A 23,261-nucleotide genomic window follows, 5' to 3' on the forward strand; every position below is an offset into this window, starting at 1 on the left:
ATGTATATCTATATATATATATATATATATATATATATAATATATTTATGTTTATGTATATACATGTATTTATGAATGTATATATGTATGTATATATGTATTTATGAATGTATATACGTATGTGCATATGCATTTATGTGTGTGTGTATATATATATATATATGTATGTATTTATGAATGTATATATATATATGTATGCATATATGTATTTATGTATGTATATATGTATTTATGTATGTATATATCACAGTGATTACCGTGGCTGACCAGGCTATCAGATGTTGCTATATATCGCTGGTCACAATGCGCTTTGCATTGTTTAACCTTCAATGATGCCACCCTGCTGTTACCTGTTTCAATCATTCGACTGTGGTCATACTGGAGCACCACCTTGAGGGATTTTAGTCAAACAAAACAACCCCAGGACTTATTCTTTGTATGAGTATCTTTCTGTTTTGTGTTCATCACCACTTGACAACCAGTGTTGGTGTGTTTACATCCCTGTATCATAGCAGTGCGACAAAAGACACCAGTGGAATAAGTACTAGGCTTAAAAAAATAAGTCACAGGGTTGATTTGTTCAATTAAAATCCTTCAAGGTGGTGCTCCAGTATTGCAGCAGTCAAATGCCTGTAGCAAATAAAACACACACACACACACACACAATATTGAAGGCAACTATATGCAATATTAAACGAGAAGGAAAAATTCAATTACCACTAATTGTGACTGAGTGTGCCAGGTAGTACCTTTATTGCTAGAAATAAGAGTTAAAAATAAGCAGTGGGCTTCTTTTTTTCAGTTTCTGTCTATCAAGTTCGCTCACAAGGCTTTGGTTGGCCCAAGGCTGTAGTAGAAGACACTTGTCCAAAGTGCAACACAGTGGGACTGAACCCAGAACCTTATGGGTTTGGGAAATGCATGCATATATATATATATATATATATATATATATATATATATTATATATATATATATAATATATTTATGTTTATGTATATACATGTATTTATGAATGTATATATGTATGTATATATGTATTTATGAATGTATATACGTATGTGCATATGCATTTATGTGTGTGTGTATATATATATATATATGTATGTATTTATGAATGTATATATATATATGTATGCATATATGTATTTATGTATGTATATATGTATTTATGTATGTATATATCACAGTGATTACCGTGGCTGACCAGGCTATCAGATGTTGCTATATATCGCTGGTCACAATGCGCTTTGCATTGTTTAACCTTCAAATGATGCCACCCTGCTGTTACCTGTTTCAATCATTCGACTGTGGTCATACTGGAGCACCACCTTGAGGGATTTTAGTCAAACAAAACAACCCCAGGACTTATTCTTTGTATGAGTATCTTTCTGTTTTGTGTTCATCACCACTTGACAACCAGTGTTGGTGTGTTTACATCCCTGTATCATAGCAGTGCGACAAAAGACACCAGTGGAATAAGTACTAGGCTTAAAAAAATAAGTCACAGGGTTGATTTGTTCAATTAAAATCCTTCAAGGTGGTGCTCCAGTATTGCAGCAGTCAAATGCCTGTAGCAAATAAAACACACACACACACACACACACAATATTGAAGGCAACTATATGCAATATTAAACGAGAAGGGAAAAATTCAATTACCACTAATTGTGACTGAGTGTGCCAGGTAGTACCTTTATTGCTAGAAATAAGAGTTAAAAATAAGCAGTGGGCTTCTTTTTTTCAGTTTCTGTCTATCAAGATCGCTCACAAGGCTTTGGTTGGCCCAAGGCTGTAGTAGAAGACACTTGTCCAAAGTGCAACACAGTGGGACTGAACCCAGAACCTTATGGGTTTGGGAAATGCATGCATATATATATATATATATATATATATATATATATATATATATATATGCACAAGGACGGCTGTCTGGTGAGGAAGCTTGCTTTCCAACCAACTATCTGTGGCTTCAGGTGGAATTTCCATCATACACAAACTTGAGCATTATGTCCTTGAGTAAAGCACATCATTTCACATTGTTTCAATCTACTCAGTTAAAAGAAGCAACAACTGAGTACTGGTACAGTCCTCCCTCCATCTTTGTATCTGCCACATCCTGGATGTTCTACAAGTCTAAAATGTGGAGGGCAAGAGAATGTCTGTGTCTCCTTGAAACTACATAGGCACCTAAAACAACTAGCAAAAGCATGATACCTGCTACCAGGTCATACTTCACATTTTTTACATTCAGCACTTCACTTCTTTTGGAGCATAGGCCATTGGCAACTTTTCTCTCCTGCTCTTGACTCTGGGTTGTCTTCATAGCTTCTCTCCAATCAGATTCCTGCTTTTTCTTGCAGCTTGCTTTTGTATTTTGCCGCACTGCACCACGTTTCCCTAGGAGAAGGTTATCTTCTCCCAAGTCTTGTTGGTTTTGAATTTTCAGTGATGCTTCTGTAACTTAGCTTTTATCTAGTTAGAAATGTTGGCCCTAAGCAAACCTGTTTTTACCTCTGGAAATAGTTGGTTCATTATTAGTATAACCCCTAGATTTTGACCCATCAATGGGTGGCCCTATGAGGATCTTGCACTCTGCTGGCATCACTCTCAGGGTCATTGAGGCACCCAAACTACCATACCACAAAAAAGTGTAGACCTTGTGGTGGAGGTCACTTTTTGTTTTTTTTTTCTCTTAGGAGAGAGTTCCAAACAAGGTAAGAAGCCACTTACTATAAAGGAATTTGAAGAAGGAGAAATTAGGAGAAAAAGAATGAATTTCCTTTTGACTTGAAAAAGTTTAGGTCATAAGGAAAAGGAAAACAATGACATGGAAGAGAGTTCCTAAATCTGGCTGTTCAAGAGAAAAAAAGCCATGAATGTAGAAAGACTTCCTTATTTGTGGAAGCACAACAGCATTTGGATGAAGATGCTGTGATGTCAAAATAAGGTGAGATGGCACAAAGCGATCTGGAACTAAGGGAGACAAAGTTCATCAGAGAACTTCCCATGACAATATTGACAAAAAAGACCAAGACTGGCTACGTCACAGTGATGTGACAAGGGTTGCAAAGTTAAAGCTAAAGAGAGACTAATCAAATTAGAAACTTACTTCTGAACCTGGTCGAGGAGTTCCAAGCAACTAGGTAGTGCCCTTGCCCCAGTATGACAACAGCATGGTGGCTGTGGTCTGTGTACAAACTTTTAGAAATTAAGACATGCAGTTTTACATGTTCTTTGTGTGCAATTTATTGTGCAGGAATTGTCAAGGAGAGCTGATGTAGACTGTAATAAAATTTATATATTATTGTAGTTTCTTTGTAGAGTTAAATGTTGTTGATATGCCTGCTTTGCAGTAAATTCATGCTTTATTTTGCTTTCAGTACAACCTTTTATGTACATTGTGAATGGTATAGAGGCACCACTACTCTCTTTTATATCTTATACTTGTTTCAATCATTTGACTGTGGCCATGCTGGAGCACTGCCTTTAGTTGAAGAAATCGACCCCCAAGACTTATTCTTTCTAAGCCTAGTACTTATTCTATTGGTTTCTTTTGCCAAACCACTAAGTTACGGGGACATAAACACCCCAGCATCAGTTGTCAAGATATGTTGGGGGACAAACACAGACACACAAACATACACACATATATATATATATATATATATATATATATGACAGGCTTCTTTCAGTTTCCTTCTACCAAATCCACTCACAAGGCTTTGGTTGGCCTGAGGCTGTAGTATAAGACACTTGCCCAAGGTGCCATGCAGTGGGACTGAACGCAGAACCATGTGGTTGGTAAGCAAGGTACTTAGCACACAGCCACTCCTGCGTCACTTACCACACAGCCACTCCTGCGTCACTTACCACACAGGCACTCCTGCGCCACTTACCACACAGGCACTCCTGTGCCACTTATCACACAGCCACTCCTGCGCCACTTACCACACAGCCACTCCTGTGCAACTTACCACACAGCCACTCCTGATAAGTACCTCAGCCTGGTACTTTTTTTTTTAAACTCATACTTATTCTATTGATCTCTTTTACTGAACAGCTAATGTTACAGAGTTATTAAAAATAAACCCAACAACTCTTGTCAAACAGTGAGGGCAGGAGAACATGAATATGCACATACACACATACACACACACACACAGAAGCACACACACGTAAATTCACACATGGCTGTTGGAGCAGGTGTGACCAAGTACAGTTGTGACCGAATACAGATATGGGTGTGAGATAAAAAGTTTGCTTCCATAAACCACAGGGCTCTGGGCTCAGTCCCATTGTGTGGGTGGAATCTTGTCTTCCACTACAGCCCTGGGCTGAGCAAAGCCTACTGAGTGGATTTGGTCGATGGAAACTGAAAGAAGCCTATCCAGTCATATGTATGTGTGTGTGTGAGCGAGGCCTTGCCTTGACATTACATGATCACTGTAAATGAGTGTCAGTCGTATAATATTCTGTGAAAACATGTCTAGCCACAAAGATATATTTATTACCTTGCTTGTAAACAAGTGAAACTTGACAACAGGAGAGGAAATCAGGTGTAGAAAATCTACCCACACAAATTTCACTCAACCCATACAACCATAAAAAAAAAGCATTAAAATGATGATTACAATGCCAATGACATTACTGATATTTATAATTTTGACCGTAAAAATCACATCTGGGTAACCATGTCCCAAATGAATAAACCAAACACATTAACGCAATGAAATACTGCATAAGAACTTGGTTGTTGTTCTGGTTATTCACAGCCATGACAGCTGCATATTCCCAACCTCCCTTTGTTTTTACTTCCCTTTATTTCCATGTCCCCTTTACAACTCTAACTCTAGGCTCAGGACCCCATATCTGATAGGGAAATAGCTTTGTTTATTGTCATACTTTGTTATTTACACAAACTAACCTGATCAATCATTTTCTATAAGAATACTCTGACCTACATTCTCATACAACAGATGGAATTTTTATTGAGTTTTCTATTATGTATTATTATTTTTAATTGTATCAAATGAAAAAAAGTCTCTAGACTGAGACAGACAGAAACAAGGTATATGCTCCTTGTATTTGAATACTATTCAAATGTCCTTTCAAAATACTTTTCATTCAATTTTTCCAAAATTTAATTGTTTTCCATACTTACTGTTGGAAAAGTCTCAATGACCGAAACCAGTACTGAAATGTTTTTTGTAAAATTATTTTAGCATTTCCTACTTTGACTTTTTCTCCATATACACACGCACACACACACACACAGACACACACACATATACACACACATATATGTACATTATTATGTGCTTATATATTCATATATATATTCAATATATGACTGCGTGTGTATCGATGGCGATTTTTTTTTTTCCCCTCCATCTTCCTTTCCTTGGATCTTTCCTTTTTCTATGTTTCTGATGAAGAGCTCCGCTTGAAACGTTAAATCCTTCTTTCTTTCCTTTCCTGAGCATCCAATAACACTATACTTGTTCCATGTCCTTGTGTTGTTGTGTTTTCTCTTTCTGTTGTCATATTTGGATTAACTTCAAAACGGAGTGGTTGGCGTTAGGAAGGGTATCCAGCTGTAGAAACATTGCCAGATAAGACTGGAGCCTGGTGCAGCCTTCTGGCTTCCCAGATCCCCGGTTGAACCGTCCAACCCATGCTAGCATGGAGAACGGACGTTAAACGATGATGATATATATATATATATATATAAATATATATATATATATATATATATATATACTTATCATCATCTTTTAACGTCTGTTTTCCATGCTGGCATGGGTTGGACGGTTTGACTGGGGACTGGCAAGATAGGAGGCCACACCCACTGCTCTCTTGGAGTGGTTGGCATTAGGAAGGGCAACCAGCTGTAGAAACTCTGCCAGATCAGATTGGTGTCTGGTGCAGACATCTGGTTCGCCAGACCTCAGTCAAATTGTCCAATCCATGTTAGCATGGAAAGCGGACGTTAAACAATGATGATGATGTATATATGTGTATATATGTATATGTATGTCTATATATATGTGTATATATATGTGTATATATGTATATGTATGTCTATATATATGTGTATATATATGTGTATATAGGTATATATATATATATATATATATATATATGTATATTTGTTTATATATATGTGCGTATTTATTTATATGCGTATATATATATTCTTTTATTCTTTTACTTGTTTCAATCATTTGATTTGGCCATGCTGGAGCACCGTCTTTGGCTGAGCAAATCTCTGTAAGCTTAATACCTATCCAGTTGGTCACTTTTGCCAAACCGCTAAGTTCCGGGCACGTAGACACACCAGTATCAGTTGTTATGTGATACTGGGGGGCAAACACAGATACACATACATATATATGTATGACAGGCTTCTTTGAGTTTCCGTTTACCAAATCCACTCACAAGGCTTTGGTCATCCCGAGGCTATAGTGGAAGACACTTGTCCAAGGTGCCATGCAGCGAGACTGAACCCAGAACCATGTGGTTGATAAGCAAGCTACTTACCATACAGCTGCTCCTGTGCCTATATATATATATATATATGTGTGTGTGTGTGTATATGTATATATATGTGCATATATGTATATATAAAGTGCACACACACTGGATACATATATAAAGAGGGAGAGAGAGAGAGAGAGAGAGTCAGAAAGAGAAAGAGAAGGAGAAAGGAAGAAAAGAAGAAAAGATTATTGATTTATGTCATTGACACAAATGATCATATGACTTGCTGTGTGAGCAGTATGTTGTTTTCACAAAAGAAAAAGGTTGAAGGCACCAAATGGTGGCACAACTGTTTTGAAATATCTATTGAATGTCCAGCCAGTCATAAAACTTAATGTCTGAAATAAGGAAAGGCCACATTGTATAAGCCCTGTGGTGTAGTGGTTAGTGTGTTGCTCTCATGAGAGTAACATCTTGGTTTTGATTCCCAGTCTAGACAGTACATTGTGTTCTTGAACTAAACGCTTAATTTCACGTCGATTTGCTCGACTAAAGGCGGTGCCCCAGCATGGCCGCAGTCAAATGACTGAAACAAATAAAAGAATAAAAGAATAGATATTCTATAGAACTTATAACCAGAACCAATTTTTGTTAAACTGTTTCATATCGAGATATCAGATGTAAACAAACAATGATATTGAAGACAAAAATTGGTATGCCCCTTCATCAAAACCCCTGAAATGCGGCATGTACACTCATTACCCATTTTTGGGTAATTTCTATAGAATATCTGTAGAAATGACTTTAACAAAATAATTGGTAGAATAAGCACCAGGCTTTAAAAAATGGAAAAAGTACTGGGGTTCGTTTGACTAAGAATTCGTGAAGGCGGTGTCCCTGCATGGCTGCTGTCTCATGACTGAAACAAGGAAAAGATAAAAGGTATATATTTCCCACCCGGATGGGATGCTAGTCCATTGCAGGATTACTCATTTTTGTCAGCTGAGTGAAATGGAACATCGGGTTTTGTTGAAGAGCACAGTGTGTCACCCAGTGCACCTGGGAAACTGGCCCCTGTGAGTCTTGAGTCAGGAAGGATCTTTATCCTTTTTATCCTATATATTTATTACAAGGCCATCAAAGCCTCATGTGAGTGGATTTAGTAAAAGGAAACTGAAAGAAGCCTGTCACACACACACACACACGCACACATGTATGTTTGTGAGTTGTTGTTTTCTTGTCTTGACAGCGTATGATTGGTGTAAAGAAGTGTCACTATCATACAAGATATGTAAAGTCAGTTACAGTATTCTGTGGAAACAGATTTGGCCATGGGCGAAATATTGCCCTGCTTGGAAATAAGGTGAGGGTTGGTGACAGGAAGGGTGTCTGGATGTAGTGTAGACAATCTGTCTCAACAAATTCCATCTGACCCATGCAAGTGAATGTTAAAACAGTGATGATGATGATGATGATAATTTATAATTGATTTATATTATATATATGTATGTTTCTCTCTCTTCCAGAACCTAAATGACAATTTTATACCAAACATGAAACAACTCAGTTTGTCTGCTCGAAACTACTATAAAGCCCTAACAAGTAAGTAACCATTTTTTTTTACTCTTCCTCTTCATTTTTCTCTGTGTATTTGTTAGTTTGTGGTTCTCATCTATTCTCTTCTTTACTCTTACTCTCACACAAATCCTCTCACTCTCACTCTCTCCCTTTAGCTTCATTTTTTCCATTTCACAGTATTCCATTAACTCTCTCTCCCCTTCCTACACTTTCTCTTATCTCTTATTTCCCTTGATCTCATCATTTAACTCACAGCAAAACACAACTGGGTTATAAATGAAATAACATGGAGGACAGACTAAGACATGTACAAAAGATGTAAAAAAAGATGTCAGGGTCTCTGGACTGAATGATAAAAATGGATGAGTCATGAGGAGAATGGGAAAAATATATGAAATGAAAAAGGAAGGATAGTAACAAAAACATTTAGTAAGCGACAGAGATATTTGTAAGCTAAATAAGCAAACAAAAGGTAGAAAGGTAGACAGAAATGTAGAAAAAGAATGATAGAGGGAGAGAAAGATTGGAAATACAGAAGGAAGAGTGCACAATCAAGGAAAAGGAGAATAGAGAGATTGTCAAGTGAGAGGGGGTAGATAGAAAGAATAACATAATAGTGATGAAAGGTAATGAAGGAAAAAGGACAGATAGATACTTAGAGAGAAGTTGTCTCAAGAAATGGGAACCACAAGCAGTGGGGTCAGAAAAAAGTGCATAACATTACAATGATTGGTAATAGTAAAATCTGGCACAAGAGGACTACAGGAGTTATACGTGAGATATTTCAAGTTTCGTGTTTGGTTAGTGCAATAAGCATATAGAGTTGTATAGCATATCATGCCTGAATGATTGCTTGATTGCTCATGATCTGCTATGCAAGCACATCTGATCACTGCATTATCTAAGCATGAAACTTGAGGTAGCTCAGGTATAACTCCAGTATTCATTCAGTCATATTTATTTCTCATTTCTCACAGGATTTAGTACTTTTTTCCACTGATCCTAACAAGCAAACATCATACTGTGAACCTGTCTGTCTGTGTGTGTGTATGTGTATATGTATATGTATATATATATATATATTATATATATATATATATGTGCACACACACACACACACACATATATATGTGTGTGTGTGTTTCTCCCCTCCCTTAGTACTCCCTTCTCTCTCTCTCTCCCCCCTATTGCCTTCGTCCCTTTCTTCCCCTCTCTCTTTGATTCCTTGCTCCCTGCCTTCCTTTTTCTTTCTCTTTCTTCCGTCCTCTCACGTGACTGCGTTCAAACCGCCACTTCGGCCTGACCGCAGCCATGTTGTCTTCGTTTGAGCCGTTGAAGGCCTTTTTCATTTACGCCGCCAGATAAGTTAATAATTGTCTAAAGTCGTATGACGCTTCTGTCCTTTGTACTGTCCACCTTCGTGTTTTTTATTTCTGTTTTATATATATTTTTGTTTCTTGTTTTTACATTCGTGTGGCATCCTGTCCTTGTTCTGTGTACATTCGGCCCTCTGGCCAGGGAGTCCAATGCCTGTGGCTTGGAGTGTCCTTGGGGCTGGCCGTTTCGGAGTGATATCGAGATTAAACAGCCGAAATCACTAATATGATCCGGTTCCCGACTGAGGATCAGAGGCTTCGAGTGACCTGTCGTTTTTTTGTGTCGTCTCCTTGTGTTCTTGTCTACTTAGTAATTTATATTTTATGTTAAATTGCATATATATATCTATACACATCTACAAAGACATATATGCAGGGTGTGGTGAATAAATTGTTGTCTAAATTAGGCAGAAATGAAAATAACACTGACATTTCATTTTAACAAATATTTACCAAAATTACATAAAAGTATCTTGAAATATATCCAATAAAATTGCCTTTGGCTTCAGCTACAGCCTCTAAGCAACTTCGGAATCTCCTTCAACTCTTCTGACAGTCTCCTTGTTTAAGTTGGTGAATACTGCCATAATCCTTGCCTTCGTTTCATCTTTGGTGTTACAAGGAGTTTTGTTGCTCTCTTGCTCAACTGTACCCCACATAAGTGTTGGTGGCATGAAAAGAGCTCTTTGGACATACTGTAAAGTGGTTGGCATTAGAAAAAGTATCCAGCCACAGAAACCATGCCAGAGAAGACATTGGCAAACCATGGTTAGATGATGCTGATGATAATGAATGCCTTGGATTTATAGCAGAGTATGATGCATCGAAAATGTCCCAATTGTTGAATTGAGGGTGTACTAGATAAGCAGCTGGAAGTGTGTCTGTGTGAAGGTTAGGGCTTAAATTATGAAGGATGCAAAGAATTTAGAGAATCCCAAGGATGGTATTTCCTATTTCTTTACTACCCACAAGGGGCTAAACGCAGAACGGATTAAGTCAAACGGATTAAGTCGATTACATTGACCCCAGTGTGTAACTGGTACTTATTTAATCGACCCCGAAAGGATGAAAGGCAAAGTCGACCTCAGCGGAATTTGAACTCAGAACATAGCAGCAGACAAAATACCACTAAGCATTTCACCTAGCGTGCTAACCATTTCTGCCAGAGATGTGAGAGGTCTTGGGTTTGCAACCAGATCCACTATGGCCTCACCTGGCTGGCACTGGACTTAAGAAAATTAGTGGCTCTTGAATTATACAGGTAAATAGAATATACATCATTATGGATATAACAGGCAGGTGCAAAAAAAAAAAAAAGCAAAAAAGATGAGAGAAAACAACAAATACATGCTGCATGGTTGGAGTTGTTACAGCTGTCCCTTGATTTGGGTGTGGCAGTTGCATGGATGATGGAGGGGGAAATGTGTTGCAGTATGGTCCAAAAATGTTAGCATGCCAGGTGAAATGCTTAGTAGTATTTTGTGTGTCTTTATATTCCGAGCTCAAATTCCACCAAGATCAACTTTGCCTTTCATCCGTTCAGGGTTGATAAATTAAGTACCAGTTGCATACTGGGGTCGATCTAATTGACTTGCCCCCTCCCCCAAAATTTTGGGCCTTGTGCCCAGAGTAGAAAAAATATTGTAGTTATGTATCAAAGCACAGGTTCTGATAGCTTCATGTGTGTTGGAGCATTCTCTTCTGAAGATGAAGGCAAATGTTTGATAGATGGATAGGGTTAATGAATATGTATTGGATTCAAAATTAGATAGAGACACAAAGTAGGGAGGTTGTAGTGAGTGGTATAAATATAGGTTGGTGGGGAGTACTCAGAAGAGAAAGGAGAAGTTGGTGTGTTAGTGAGGCAAGGTCAGGTATAGCTAGAGGGGTGGTAGAGATATTGGAGAAGGACTGAGCAATCTAAGGAATGGTAAAGAGAGAGAGAGAGAGGAAGGAAAAGGTAGGTTTGCTAAGAGTGAGTCATTCAGTACAAAGTTATAAACAATAGTTATAAGTTTAATTAATGAGAAATATGGTGAGGTGGACCTGTTCAAAGGAACCACATTAATTATATCGGATGGCGGGTGGGGGAGTAACAAAATAAAAACTAGCCCTATCAAAGTAGAGTGACAAGCATTTTATTTGCATGCGTGTGTGTGTGTGTGTGTGTGTGTGTGTGTGTGTGTGTGTGCATGTGTGCATGCGTGTGTGTGTGTGTGTGCATGTGTGCATGCGTGCGTGTGCGTGTGTGTGTGTGTGTGTAATGCAGTGTTGGTTGTGTCAAGTATAAGTATCATATATAAGGAAGTGGGGAAGGTAGGTAGAAGATATGACCGTGAACTCCTAACTAGAGGGAAGAGAAGGGGAAATAAGTGAGAATGTGTAATAGCCATGATTTCCCTCAAATCAGAGAACAGACCTGAGTGCATCATAAAAAGAATGTAGAGTTCAAGAAAGAGAAAGGAGTGATGTAACCATGGATAGGAGACAAAAGAAAAACAAAGTAGGAAACAAATGTTTTGGGGAAAGTAGAAAGGTGCCTGAAAGACAGAACACAATGAATTATCTAATTTGGTTGGAGAATAATGATTTATGCTAATATGAAAACGTTTTGTAATATCAGTGATTACAGAATGTAATTATGTCAGAGAACCAATTATTTGTTCTCATGTAATATTTCTAGGAATTCTCAGTAGCATAGATTATATGCTAGTCAGTTTCCTAAATATGGTATTACAGTATTGATAGACTGGGAGGTTATAAGGTATACCTTCAGCTCTCGGGTGGTGGACATAGGTTACCAAGGAGGTCAAGAATTTTTCATTTAGTGCTTGAGAATGAGCTAATGTGTGCAAAGTATCAGCACTTAAAGTTGATTGTTGTTCCAGTGTAAACTCTGATGGGCTTGGAGTGTATTCTGATAACTCTATATTTATACCCAACATTATAGTGCAATAGTGAAACAGTAGGCCTCTCAAAAGACAATTAGTTTGTATTTTGGAGTTGCATGTCCTCCTATCTTGAGTTACATCGGGTGCTCTATTTGTCTTATCAGGATTATTGGATGGCTTATTGTCAGTCTTATTATAAATATCACTAAAGTGGTGAGCTAGCAGAATTGTTAGCTTATTAGGCAAAATGCTTAGTGGTACTTGGTCCATCTTTAAATAAGCATGGAAAAATAAGCATTAATACGATGATGATGATAGTTTTGCTGCCATTAACCTTAACTGTATCATCATCATCATCATCATCATCATCATTATTATATATATATAAAAGCAGCAAATTGGCAGAATTGTTAGTGCACTGGATGAAATGCCTAGCGGTATTTTGCTTGTTCCTATGGTCTAAGTTCAAATTCTACTAAGGTCAACTTTGCCTTTCATCCTTTCAAGTTAAGTATTCATGTTAACTGGAATGGCTCATGTACTGAGAAGAGCATTATCGCTGTGAAAACAACATCCATTCATGAATTTATTTATTCATTAATTTTTTAAATACATATTTTACCTGTGAATTTGTGTGTGTAATCTGGGAATGCATACAATGAGCTTCTCTGCCCTAGGTGTACGGAAAACACTCAGCGAGAAACGGAAGAAAATTTGAAGAAAGAAGGAATAATAATAATAATAATCCTTTCTACTATAGGCACAAAGCCTGAAATTTGGAGGAGGGAGCTAGTCAATTTCATCAACCCAAGTGTGTAACTGGTACTTATTTAATCGACCCCCAAAAGGAAAAAAAAACAAAGTCGAACCCGGAGGAATTTGAACTCAGAATGTAACGGCAGACGAAATACCACTAAGCATTTTTCTCGGTGTGCTAATGATTCTGCTAAGATCACTGCAATAATAATAATAATAATCCTCTCTACTATAGGCACAAGGGTTGAAATTTTGGAGGAGAGGGCTAGTTGGTTACATTGATCTCAGTATTCTGTTGGTACCTGTTTGATTGATTCGAAAAGCATGAATAACTGAGTCAACCTCAGAGAAATTTAAACTCATTGAGCCAGAAGAAATGACATTAAGCATTTTGTCTGACACATTAACGATTCTGTCAGCGCATTATATTACTACTAATAGTGATAATAATCGATTTTGCTATAAGCACAAAGCTTGAATCTTTGGCCAAAAAAGCAAGTAGGTTACACTGACCTCAGTACTCAGTTGGTACCTATTTCAAGTTAAGTAGCAGTTACACACTGGGGTCAAATTTCAGACCTTGTGCCTATTGTAGAAAGGATCATCATCATTATTATTATTATCATTATTATTATTTGAGTTGAAATTCTGCCAAGGTCAACTTTGCCCTTCATCCTTTTGGGGTTGATAAAAGTAAGTACCAGTTGAACACTGGAGTTGATGTAATCGACTTAATCCCTCTCCTGAACTTACTGGCCTTGTGTCAGAATTTGAAACCAATATCAGTTTCAAATTTTGGCACAAGGCCAGCAATTTCAGGGATGGGGTTAGTTGATTACATCAACCTCTATCCTCAACTTGTACTTGTTTTTATCAATCCCGAAAAGATGAAAGGCAAAGTCGACTTCAGTGGAATTTGAACTCAGAACATAAAAGTAGACGAAATGCCACAGCATTTTGCCTGGCATGCTATCAATTTTTCCAACTTGTTGCCTTCAGTTTTAGCAGTATTAGAATCAATATTGCTGTTATTATTAACATTATTCACGTTTCCCATTAAATTTCTGTTCATTTTTATTTATGTTTTTGACACTATTATTGTTGTTCCCATGGTTATTGTATTCCCTGTTGCTTATTATAGTTCTTATTGTTACTGGAGCTGTCATTTTTATTATAAGTGCTGATTTTTCTTAGTCATTATTATTTTTATGGGAACATGTATGATAATTATAGCTGGAATAACCACAGTAACAATAACAATTGTATAAGCAACTTGAACAACTACAAAGAAAACCATGAAAATAATAACTATGATAGAGCTAAAAATAAAAATTACTTGACTGTTGAGTCAAGTAAAGCTTAATTTGTACCTGTGACCAGCGATTCCTGAGTGGTTCCTCTTCTGGTGACATGTAAAATGCTTCATCTGAATGTGATTGATGCCAGGCCCGCCTGACTGGCTCCTGTGCTGGTGGCACATAAAAAGCACCCACTACTCTCTCAGAGTGGTTGGTGTTAGGAAGGGCATCAAGCTGTAGAAACATTGCCAGATCAGATTGGAGTCTGGTGCAGCTGCTGGCTTCCCAGAACTCAGTCAAACCGTCCAACCCATGCCAGCATGGAAAACGGATGTTAAACAATGATGATGATGATGTTATAAAAATAGAAACTTAAACAAAAGGGCGAATAATGCTAATAATAATTATTATAATCTTTTCTACTATAGGCATAAGGCCTGAAATTTGTTTCACTGGTACTTAATTTATCGAACCTGAAAAGATGAAAGGCATAGTCGACCTCAGTGGAATATGAACTCAGAACGTGAAGATGGACGAAATATCGCTAAGCATATCACTCAGCATGCTAAGGATTCTGCCAGATAACTGCCTTAATAATGGATGATAATAATAATAATAATAATAATAATAATAATAATAAAGATCAGACAAAAAGGATGTGTTTATTAATTAACGTGAGTATTCCTTGCGATCACAATATAGCGGCGAAAGAATTTGACAAGATTAGTAAATATAAAGACTTGCTAATAGAAATTGAAAAAAAATGTGGCATCTCAAGGCGACTACAGTACCAGTGATTGTAGGATCTCTAGGAATGATAAAAAAAGGTACTGAAACCGATTTGAAAATGATACCAGGCTTACCATCCCTACAGGAAGTGCAAAAAATCATGTTAACTGGAATGGCTCATGTACTGAGAAGAGCATTATCACTGTGAAAACAACATCCATTCATGAATTTATTTATTCATTAATTTTTTAAATACATATTTTACCTGTGAATTTGCGTGTGTAATCTGGGAATGCATACAATGAGCTTCTCTGCCCTATGTGTACGGAAAACACTCAGCGAGAAACGGAAGAAAATTTGAAGAAAGAAGGAAAAATAATAATAATAATAATAATAATAATAATTATAATCCTTTCTACTATAGGCACAAAGCCTGAAATTTGGAGGAGGGAGCTAGTCAATTTCATCGACCCGAGTGTGTAACTGGTACTTATTTAATCGACCCCAAAAGGATGAAAGACAAAGTCGACCCCGGAGGAATTTGAACTCAGAATGTAGCGGCAGACGAAATACCACTAAGCATTTTTCTCGGTGTGCTAATGATTCTGCTAAGATCACTGCAATAATAATAATAATAATCCTCTCTACTATAGGCACAAGGGTTGAAATTATGGAGGAGAGGGCTAGTTGATTACATTGACCTCAGTATTCTGTTGGTACCTGTTTGATTGATTCGAAAAGCAAGAATAGCTGAGTCAACCTCAGAGAAATTTAAACTCATTGAGCCAGAAGAAATGACACTTAGTATTTTGTCTCTGACACATTAACGATTCTGTCAGCACATTATATTACTACTAATAGTGATAATAATCGTTTTTGCTATAAAAGGGTTGAAATTATGGAGGAGAGGGCTAGTTGATTACATTGACCTCAGTATTCTGTTGGTACCTGTTTGATTGATTCGAAAAGCAAGAATAGCTGAGTCAACCTCAGAGAAATTTAAACTCATTGAGCCAGAAGAAATGACACTTAGTATTTTGTCTCTGACACATTAACGATTCTGTCAGCACATTATATTACTACTAATAGTGATAATAATCGTTTTTGCTATAAAAGGGTTGAAATTTTGGAGGAGAGGGCTAGTTGATTACATTGACCTCAGTATTCAGTTGGTACCTGTTTGATTGATTTGAAAAGCATGAATAACTGAGTCAACCTCAGAGAAATTTAAACTCATTGAGCCAGAAGAAATGACACTAAGCATTTTGTCTCTGACGCATTAACGATTCTGTCAGCACATTATATTACTACTAATAGTGATAATGATCGTTTTTGCTATAAAAGGGTTGAAATTTTGGAGGAGAGGGCTAGTTGATTACATTGACCTCAGTATTCAGTTGGTACCTGTTTGATTGATTCGAAAAGCATGAATAACTGAGTCAACCTCAGAGAAATTTAAACTCATTGAGCCAGAAGAAATGACACTAAGTATTTTGTCTCTGACACATTAACGATTCTGTCAGCACATTATATTACTACTAATAGTGATAATAATCGTTTTTGCTATAAAAGGGTTGAAATTTTGGAGGAGAGGGCTAGTTGATTACATTGACCTCAGTATTCAGTTGGTACCTGTTTGATTGATTCGAAAAGCATGAATAACTGAGTCAACCTCAGAGAAATTTAAACTCATTGAGCCAGAAGAAATGATACTAAGCATTTTGTCTCTGACACATTAACGATTCTGTCAGCACATTATATTACTACTAATAGTGATAATAATCGTTTTTGCTATAAAATGGTTGAAATTTTGGAGGAGAGGGCTAGTTGATTACATTGACCTCAGTATTCAGTTGGTACCTGTTTGATTGATTCGAAAAGCATGAATAACTGAGTCAACCTCAGAGAAATTTAAACTCATTGAGCCAGAAGAAATGACACTAAGCATTTTATCTCTGACACATTAACGATTCTGTCAGCACATTATATTACTACTAATAGTGATAATAATCGTTTTTGCTATAAGCACAAAGCTTGAAACTTTGGCAAAGAAGGCAAGTAGGTTACACTGACCTCAGTACTCAGCTGGTACTTATTTCACTGCCTCCCCCCCATCCCCGCAAAGGACAAATAGCAAAGTTGACATTGGTAAAATTTAAATCCAGATCCTGAACTGCCAGAAGAGATTGCTATGCATTTTGTTCAACACACTAATGATTCTCCCAGCTCATTGCCTTATTGTTAATGATAATAATGATTTCAAATTTTGGCGCAAGGCCAGCCATTTCGGTGGAGGGGTTAAGTTAATTACATTGACCCCAGTGTTCAACTGGTATTTATTTTATTGACCTTGAAATGTTGAATAGCAAAGTTACCATGGCAGCATTTGAACTCAAAATGGAAAGACATGAAATGCTGCTAAGCATTTTGCCTGGTGTACTGACTTCTGCCCGCTCACTGCCTTAGTAGTAGCAGTAGTTGTAATAATAATAATAATAATTAGCAGGATCCATGAACATTTCACAGAATTAATGGTAAATTTATTGGGTTATTTCTGAAAACTTCATCCCAAAATTAGACATTTCACTCACTACCTGACCTATTTTCCATTACATTTCAGACAGATTCACTGCTGAGTTGTTGAAGCAGAAATATCATCACAGCAAATATTCTGCTCAATACCACAGATATGCTTGTCAGTTGTATGATCTTAACCACTTGAGCATGTCTTTTAGTCTCTGACAATATGTGCATCTCTGATCATGAGCAGGAGTAGGTGGGGAGCATCATAGCCTTGTGTTGAGAGGGCTTCTTTGGGGTTTGAATAAATATCATAACCAAAGCAAAGTTTGAAGGAAATATTAACCAATTTTCATACTGTGTGATGGCAAGCAAATATGAATTAACGCTTGCTACCCAAGGACAAAAATCATGTTACACATTGTTATAGGTTTGCTTGATCAGAGCTGATCTAGAACAAAACAAAAACATGTTTACAAGTAGGATGGGTTTCACTACCAATTGAAAACTGGCTCGTGTCTGTGACAAGAACACATGAAATCAGGATTGAGGACTAGAAGCAATTGATTCATGTGCTGGTTTCCTCCCCACTCCCATGTTCTATCAACTTGGGTCTAGCATATTTTAACTAGTTTTAATTGCTTGCCTTGGATAAGACTACCAACCCACCAATCTGTCTTCTCAAAGTTATAAAGTCCCTCCCTCTTGTGATATGAATGTCAATCAAATACATACTTAATGGCAACTTTGAATTCATCACATAGATTTAGTTGTGACAATAGCTAAGGCATAATTCTTGTCAGTTTAGTTCAGCTTGTCAAAGAAATGAGGTTGTTGTCTGGTAGAATGTATAATGCATGATCATGTAACTCATTATTTATAGGTTTTGGCTAACCTAGATTAAAATTTTCCATTGTGCTTTCCTTTAATGCTAATGATGTGTTTTAATTAATTTTGAGGATAATCATGTTTAGTGAGTTAGTAAACAACTAAATTGTGATGATTAAATCAGTGTTTAGCACAAAGCTCTTACATATACAGTAAGCGAGCAAAAGAAAGAGAACAATTAATATTTTTTTTAAATGTCGGAAAAGCTAGTAAATGCACAAATTCGCAATTGGTTTTGTAAATATGGTTAACAATTAGCTAAATTCTGCAAAAAATTTAAATCTGTACAATGGTCTTAATAAAAGTTAATAACATTAACATTAATTTTGTCCAAATGTCTCATGTGCAAAATAAGAGAATGATTAGATTCCTTCAGAAATTTCTGGAAATTTCAAACATTTGCAGGCTCAACATTACTACCATCTCAGTATCGTGCTAACTTCCAAAAATGGCACAGCATGCTAAAGTTACTCCCAACCTTCGAAAAGAAATTCTCAGAATGAAACTTTCAGGAATGATTCGCTCGGCTATTTCATGAAATGTGAGGAGATCTAAGAGTGTAGTTTCATTTGTTCTCAAGCTCTGTGGAGAAACTAAAGTTTTGAACTGAAAAAGGCAACTGGTAGACCATGCCAAACCACCATGCGAGATGATCGAGCTATGAAACAGTATGTATTGAAGGATCCTTTCGAGACTGTGGCTGGAATTTCTAAGAAAATAAAAGAAGTGAGCTGCCTTACAGAGTCTCGTCGTCTGAAGGAATTTGGATGAAAGACTTATTCTCCAGCAACAAAACCTACCATCAGCAAGAACAAATTGGAAGACCATCATGTGCAGAAGCTCGTGTGATCTGGAGGGATGAAAATTGGTCAAAAGTTTGTTTTAGTGATGAAAACAAATTCAATTTAGTTGGTTCAGATGGTAGACAGTATGTTAGATGCTTCACAGGAGATCGGCTAAAATCCAAGTGTCTGAAGAAATCTATCAAGTTTGGAGGAGGAAGCGTCATGGTGTGGGGAATGATTTCTTCTGAAGGAGTTGGCCTTCTAGTGCAGATTAAATTAGTAATGAACCACAATCCTTTACAAGCTATGACCCCAGTGGGCTTCATGCTATTCTTGGAAGTGTAGTTTATTCTTAGTTACAATAGCAACAACATGAATTTCTTCCATCTTGCTCTGTTAAAGTACTTGAGAAAAATTATATTAATGTATCCAACTGGTTAAAATTCTATTTATTTATGCAGCTGAGGATTGCTCTGCATTTAACTTGATGTAATGATTGCATTGTTCAATTAAATGGAGTTGCTTGAAACAGTTGTACTGCATTACCTCTGGATATTCTTGTTGCTTATTTTGATTATATGTATGTTTATATTATATATCTGTCTGTCTGCATGCATACATACAGACAGACAGACAGACAGACAGAGCAACAGGTTATCAAGAAGTGATGCAGTATGACCATTTCAAGCAACTCCATTTAATTGAACAATGCAATCATTATATCAAGTTAAATGCAGTGCTATCATCAGCTGCACAAAGATACACACACATGCGCACACACAAATATTTATATGTTTCTATGGATGTAGTAAAACCATCTCGCATAGACTTAAGTAACTGAAAAGTATCTATTTACGATCAAGAAAGATAACAACTTATAAGGGATAAGAGGTTAATAGGTTATGCACATATATGCATATATACACATATACAAATATTTATACGTTTATATGGATATAGTATAACCATCTCGCATAGACCTAAGTAGCTGAAAAATATCTATCTAAGAACAGTAATAACTTATAAGGGATAAGAGGTTAATAGGTAAGGATATCAAAATAAGAAAACAAAATAATAAGAAATATATATAAACTACATTTAAAGAGACAGGGTATTAAAATTTGAGGTAGGGAAGAGATAAAGGTAACCCCAAAAGAGGAGGTAGGAGGTATGGGTGTAGTGAGGGCAGTTAGAAGTATTCAGACCGAAGAGATTTTATAAGTTGGAATGTTACAGCTGCTATTTTATATATGATTTTATAGTTTCTAGTGGGTATATATATATGTAATGACTTTTATATAAGTAAGTCTCCTAATTATTCTTAAATGAGATACCACAAGCAGTCATGTAGAACTCACACTGAAACCAAAACAATAAGGATTAAAGTGAAAGAAAAACTTGATTATTTGCTTCATAACTAAGCATAATGAGGCAGCAATACAGTCTAATCACCACTGATGTCTTATAAATGCTCAGAATTTATTGAAAGCCAAGAGTGCTATGCAACCTTACCCATATTCAGACAAGTTTTGCATAAGAATACAAACATGGATTCAGTGATTACCTATTTTTAAAAATTGCTTGAAAGTGAATTCACTTTAGTTATTTATGCATAAAAGTATATTTAAATATGATATGGGAAATTAGAAATATTAAATTTCTCAATATCTCAGAGAGATATTAGCGGTGGTGGAACGATAGAGCGGTTGTATACTGCCAACTGCATCCAGAGGCATGACATGCTTCTGAGTCTTGCTCGTGGTCAGTCTGGAGTAGCAAGGCCTGCTAGCTGAAGATACCTGTCTAGGCCTTGTAAACATAAGGACACAGGAAATGTGTCAAGGCCGACAACAGGAAGTGTTGATGCTTCCTAGGGCTAAATAGCGGTGGTGTAATTCCCTCTATGGGACTGTCACATTAAGTTGGCAGTATACAACCGCTATATAGGAAATTGTTTTTGAGGAAAAAAAAATTTTAATGTTGTATCTCTAATGTACGTATGTATACATACACATGATATAGTTATGATGAAGCCTTTAAATGTTTATGCTTTTCAGTTCTGTATTCTTTTCTCTTTGACAGATGTTTCGTCTGCTGCTCGGTCCTATTCTGAAGCCTTGGTGAAGATAGGTCAAACTGCTATAAATAGATCTACAGGACCCACACAAAATATTGGTATAGTAAATTTTATTGGTTGCATTCTTGTATTCTTTTATTGGTTTAATCCAGTGTTTTTCAACCATTTTTTTTATCTTTGATTTCTATTTTGCTCAGATGGACCTGCCTAGTCATTCAATCTTTAAAAAAATCCTATTGTAGGCATAGGAGTGGCTGTGTGGTAAGTAGCTTGCTTACGAACCACATGGTTAGGGGTTCAGTCCCACTGCGTGGCACCTTGGGCAAGTGTCTTCTACTATAGGCTCGGGCAGACCAAAGCCTTGTAAGTGGATTTGGTAGACGGAAACTGAAAGAAACCCGTTGTATATATATGTGTGCGTATATGATTGTGTGTCTGTGTTTGTCCCCCCAACATTGCTTGACAACCAATGCTGGTGTGTTTACATCCCTGTAACTTAGCAGTTCGGCAAAAAAGACTGATAGAATAAGTACTAGGCTTACAAAGAATAAGTCCTGGGGTCAATTTGCTCGACTAAAGGTGGTGCTCCAGCATGGCCACAGTCAAATGACTGAAACAAGTAAAAGAGTATTTTTATAGTTAACTACTATTAGGAATTGTATAAAAATAAGCCAAGTGAAATTGTAGTTGTGGATGATGCCAGTGATGCGTAACTGGCACCCATACTGGTGGCTGGTGGCACGTAAAAGGCACCCTTCAAACTTTGGGTCACATGGAGACAGTGACAAGTGACTAAGACCTTTGGCAATATACCTTGCTTGAGAAGCCAAGTGAGATTGTAGTCATGGCTGATGCCAGTGTTTCATAATTGGCACCTGTGCTGGTGGCACGTAAAAAGCACCCACTACATTCTTGGAGTAGTTGGTGTTAGGAAGGGCATCCAGCTGTAGAAACTTGTCAGATCAGATTAGAACTTGGTGCAGCTCCCTGGCATATCAGTTTTCAGTCAAACCATTCATGGAAAACAGACATTAAATGATTATTAATACTATTATTACAGAGATGTACTTGCATAGCAAGTGATTTGATCTGAGATCGTGTGCTGAAACGAAAACAATTGCAGCGTGGAAGGTGTTTGTAAGCCATTTAAGAAACACACAATGCAGCACGGATTTTTGTCAGTGAACAGGTCGCGGTCTTAAAGCGACGAAAATATTTTGACAAATTAAACTTAAATGTTGAAGTGAATCGAACGGCTTTTGTGTGTTTCTTAAATATTATTATTGTTATTATTATTATTATTATTATTATTATTATTATTATTATTATTATTATCATTATTATTATTATTATTATCATTATTATTATTATCATTATTATTATTATTATTATCATTATTATTATTATTATTATTATTATTATTATCATTATTATTATTATTATTATCATTATTATTATCATTATTGTTATTATTATCATTATTATTATTATCATTATTATTATTATTATTATTATTATTATTATTATCATTATTATTATTATTATTATTATTATTATTATTATCATTATTATTATTATCATTATTATTATTATTAAAATATTTTGAGTATTGTAGAAATATAACCAATATATATAATGGAGATAAATTTTAACTACAAAATCTTATATGGGCCCCCAAAGGTTATATAGACCCTAGTTTAGAACCACTGGTTTAATCCATTGGATTGAAACCATACAGGGTCACTGCATTGCATGGGGCTCTTGTCTTGTCTCATAATGGCATTCACTTGGGAGGGGTTAAACCAGCTCGATTTGGGTTTATGTGTGAGTTCATAGGAATTTCAAGGGATGATCAAAGTTCTTGCAAACAGTTCCTGTCTG

The 23,261-nt window shown here is 36.5% G+C and overlaps 1 protein-coding gene across 3 annotated transcripts in view; it reads left to right on the forward strand.

Annotated features, from left to right (window-relative positions):
* The window catches only part of LOC115211908 (brain-specific angiogenesis inhibitor 1-associated protein 2), a 126,147-nt gene that overhangs the window by 60,145 nt on the left and 42,741 nt on the right, over nucleotides 1-23,261 (forward strand). For all 3 annotated transcript variants that reach the window (XM_029780655.2, XM_036502770.1, XM_036502769.1), the window contains exons 3-4: nucleotides 8,009-8,084; nucleotides 21,386-21,478. In XM_029780655.2, the coding sequence (XP_029636515.1) occupies nucleotides 8,009-8,084; nucleotides 21,386-21,478 (169 nt within the window). The remainder of the gene's footprint in view (nucleotides 1-8,008; nucleotides 8,085-21,385; nucleotides 21,479-23,261) is intronic.

The sequence above is a fragment of the Octopus sinensis genome, linkage group LG5 (genome assembly GCF_006345805.1).
Source record: "Octopus sinensis linkage group LG5, ASM634580v1, whole genome shotgun sequence".
NCBI lineage: Eukaryota > Metazoa > Mollusca > Cephalopoda > Octopoda > Octopodidae > Octopus > Octopus sinensis.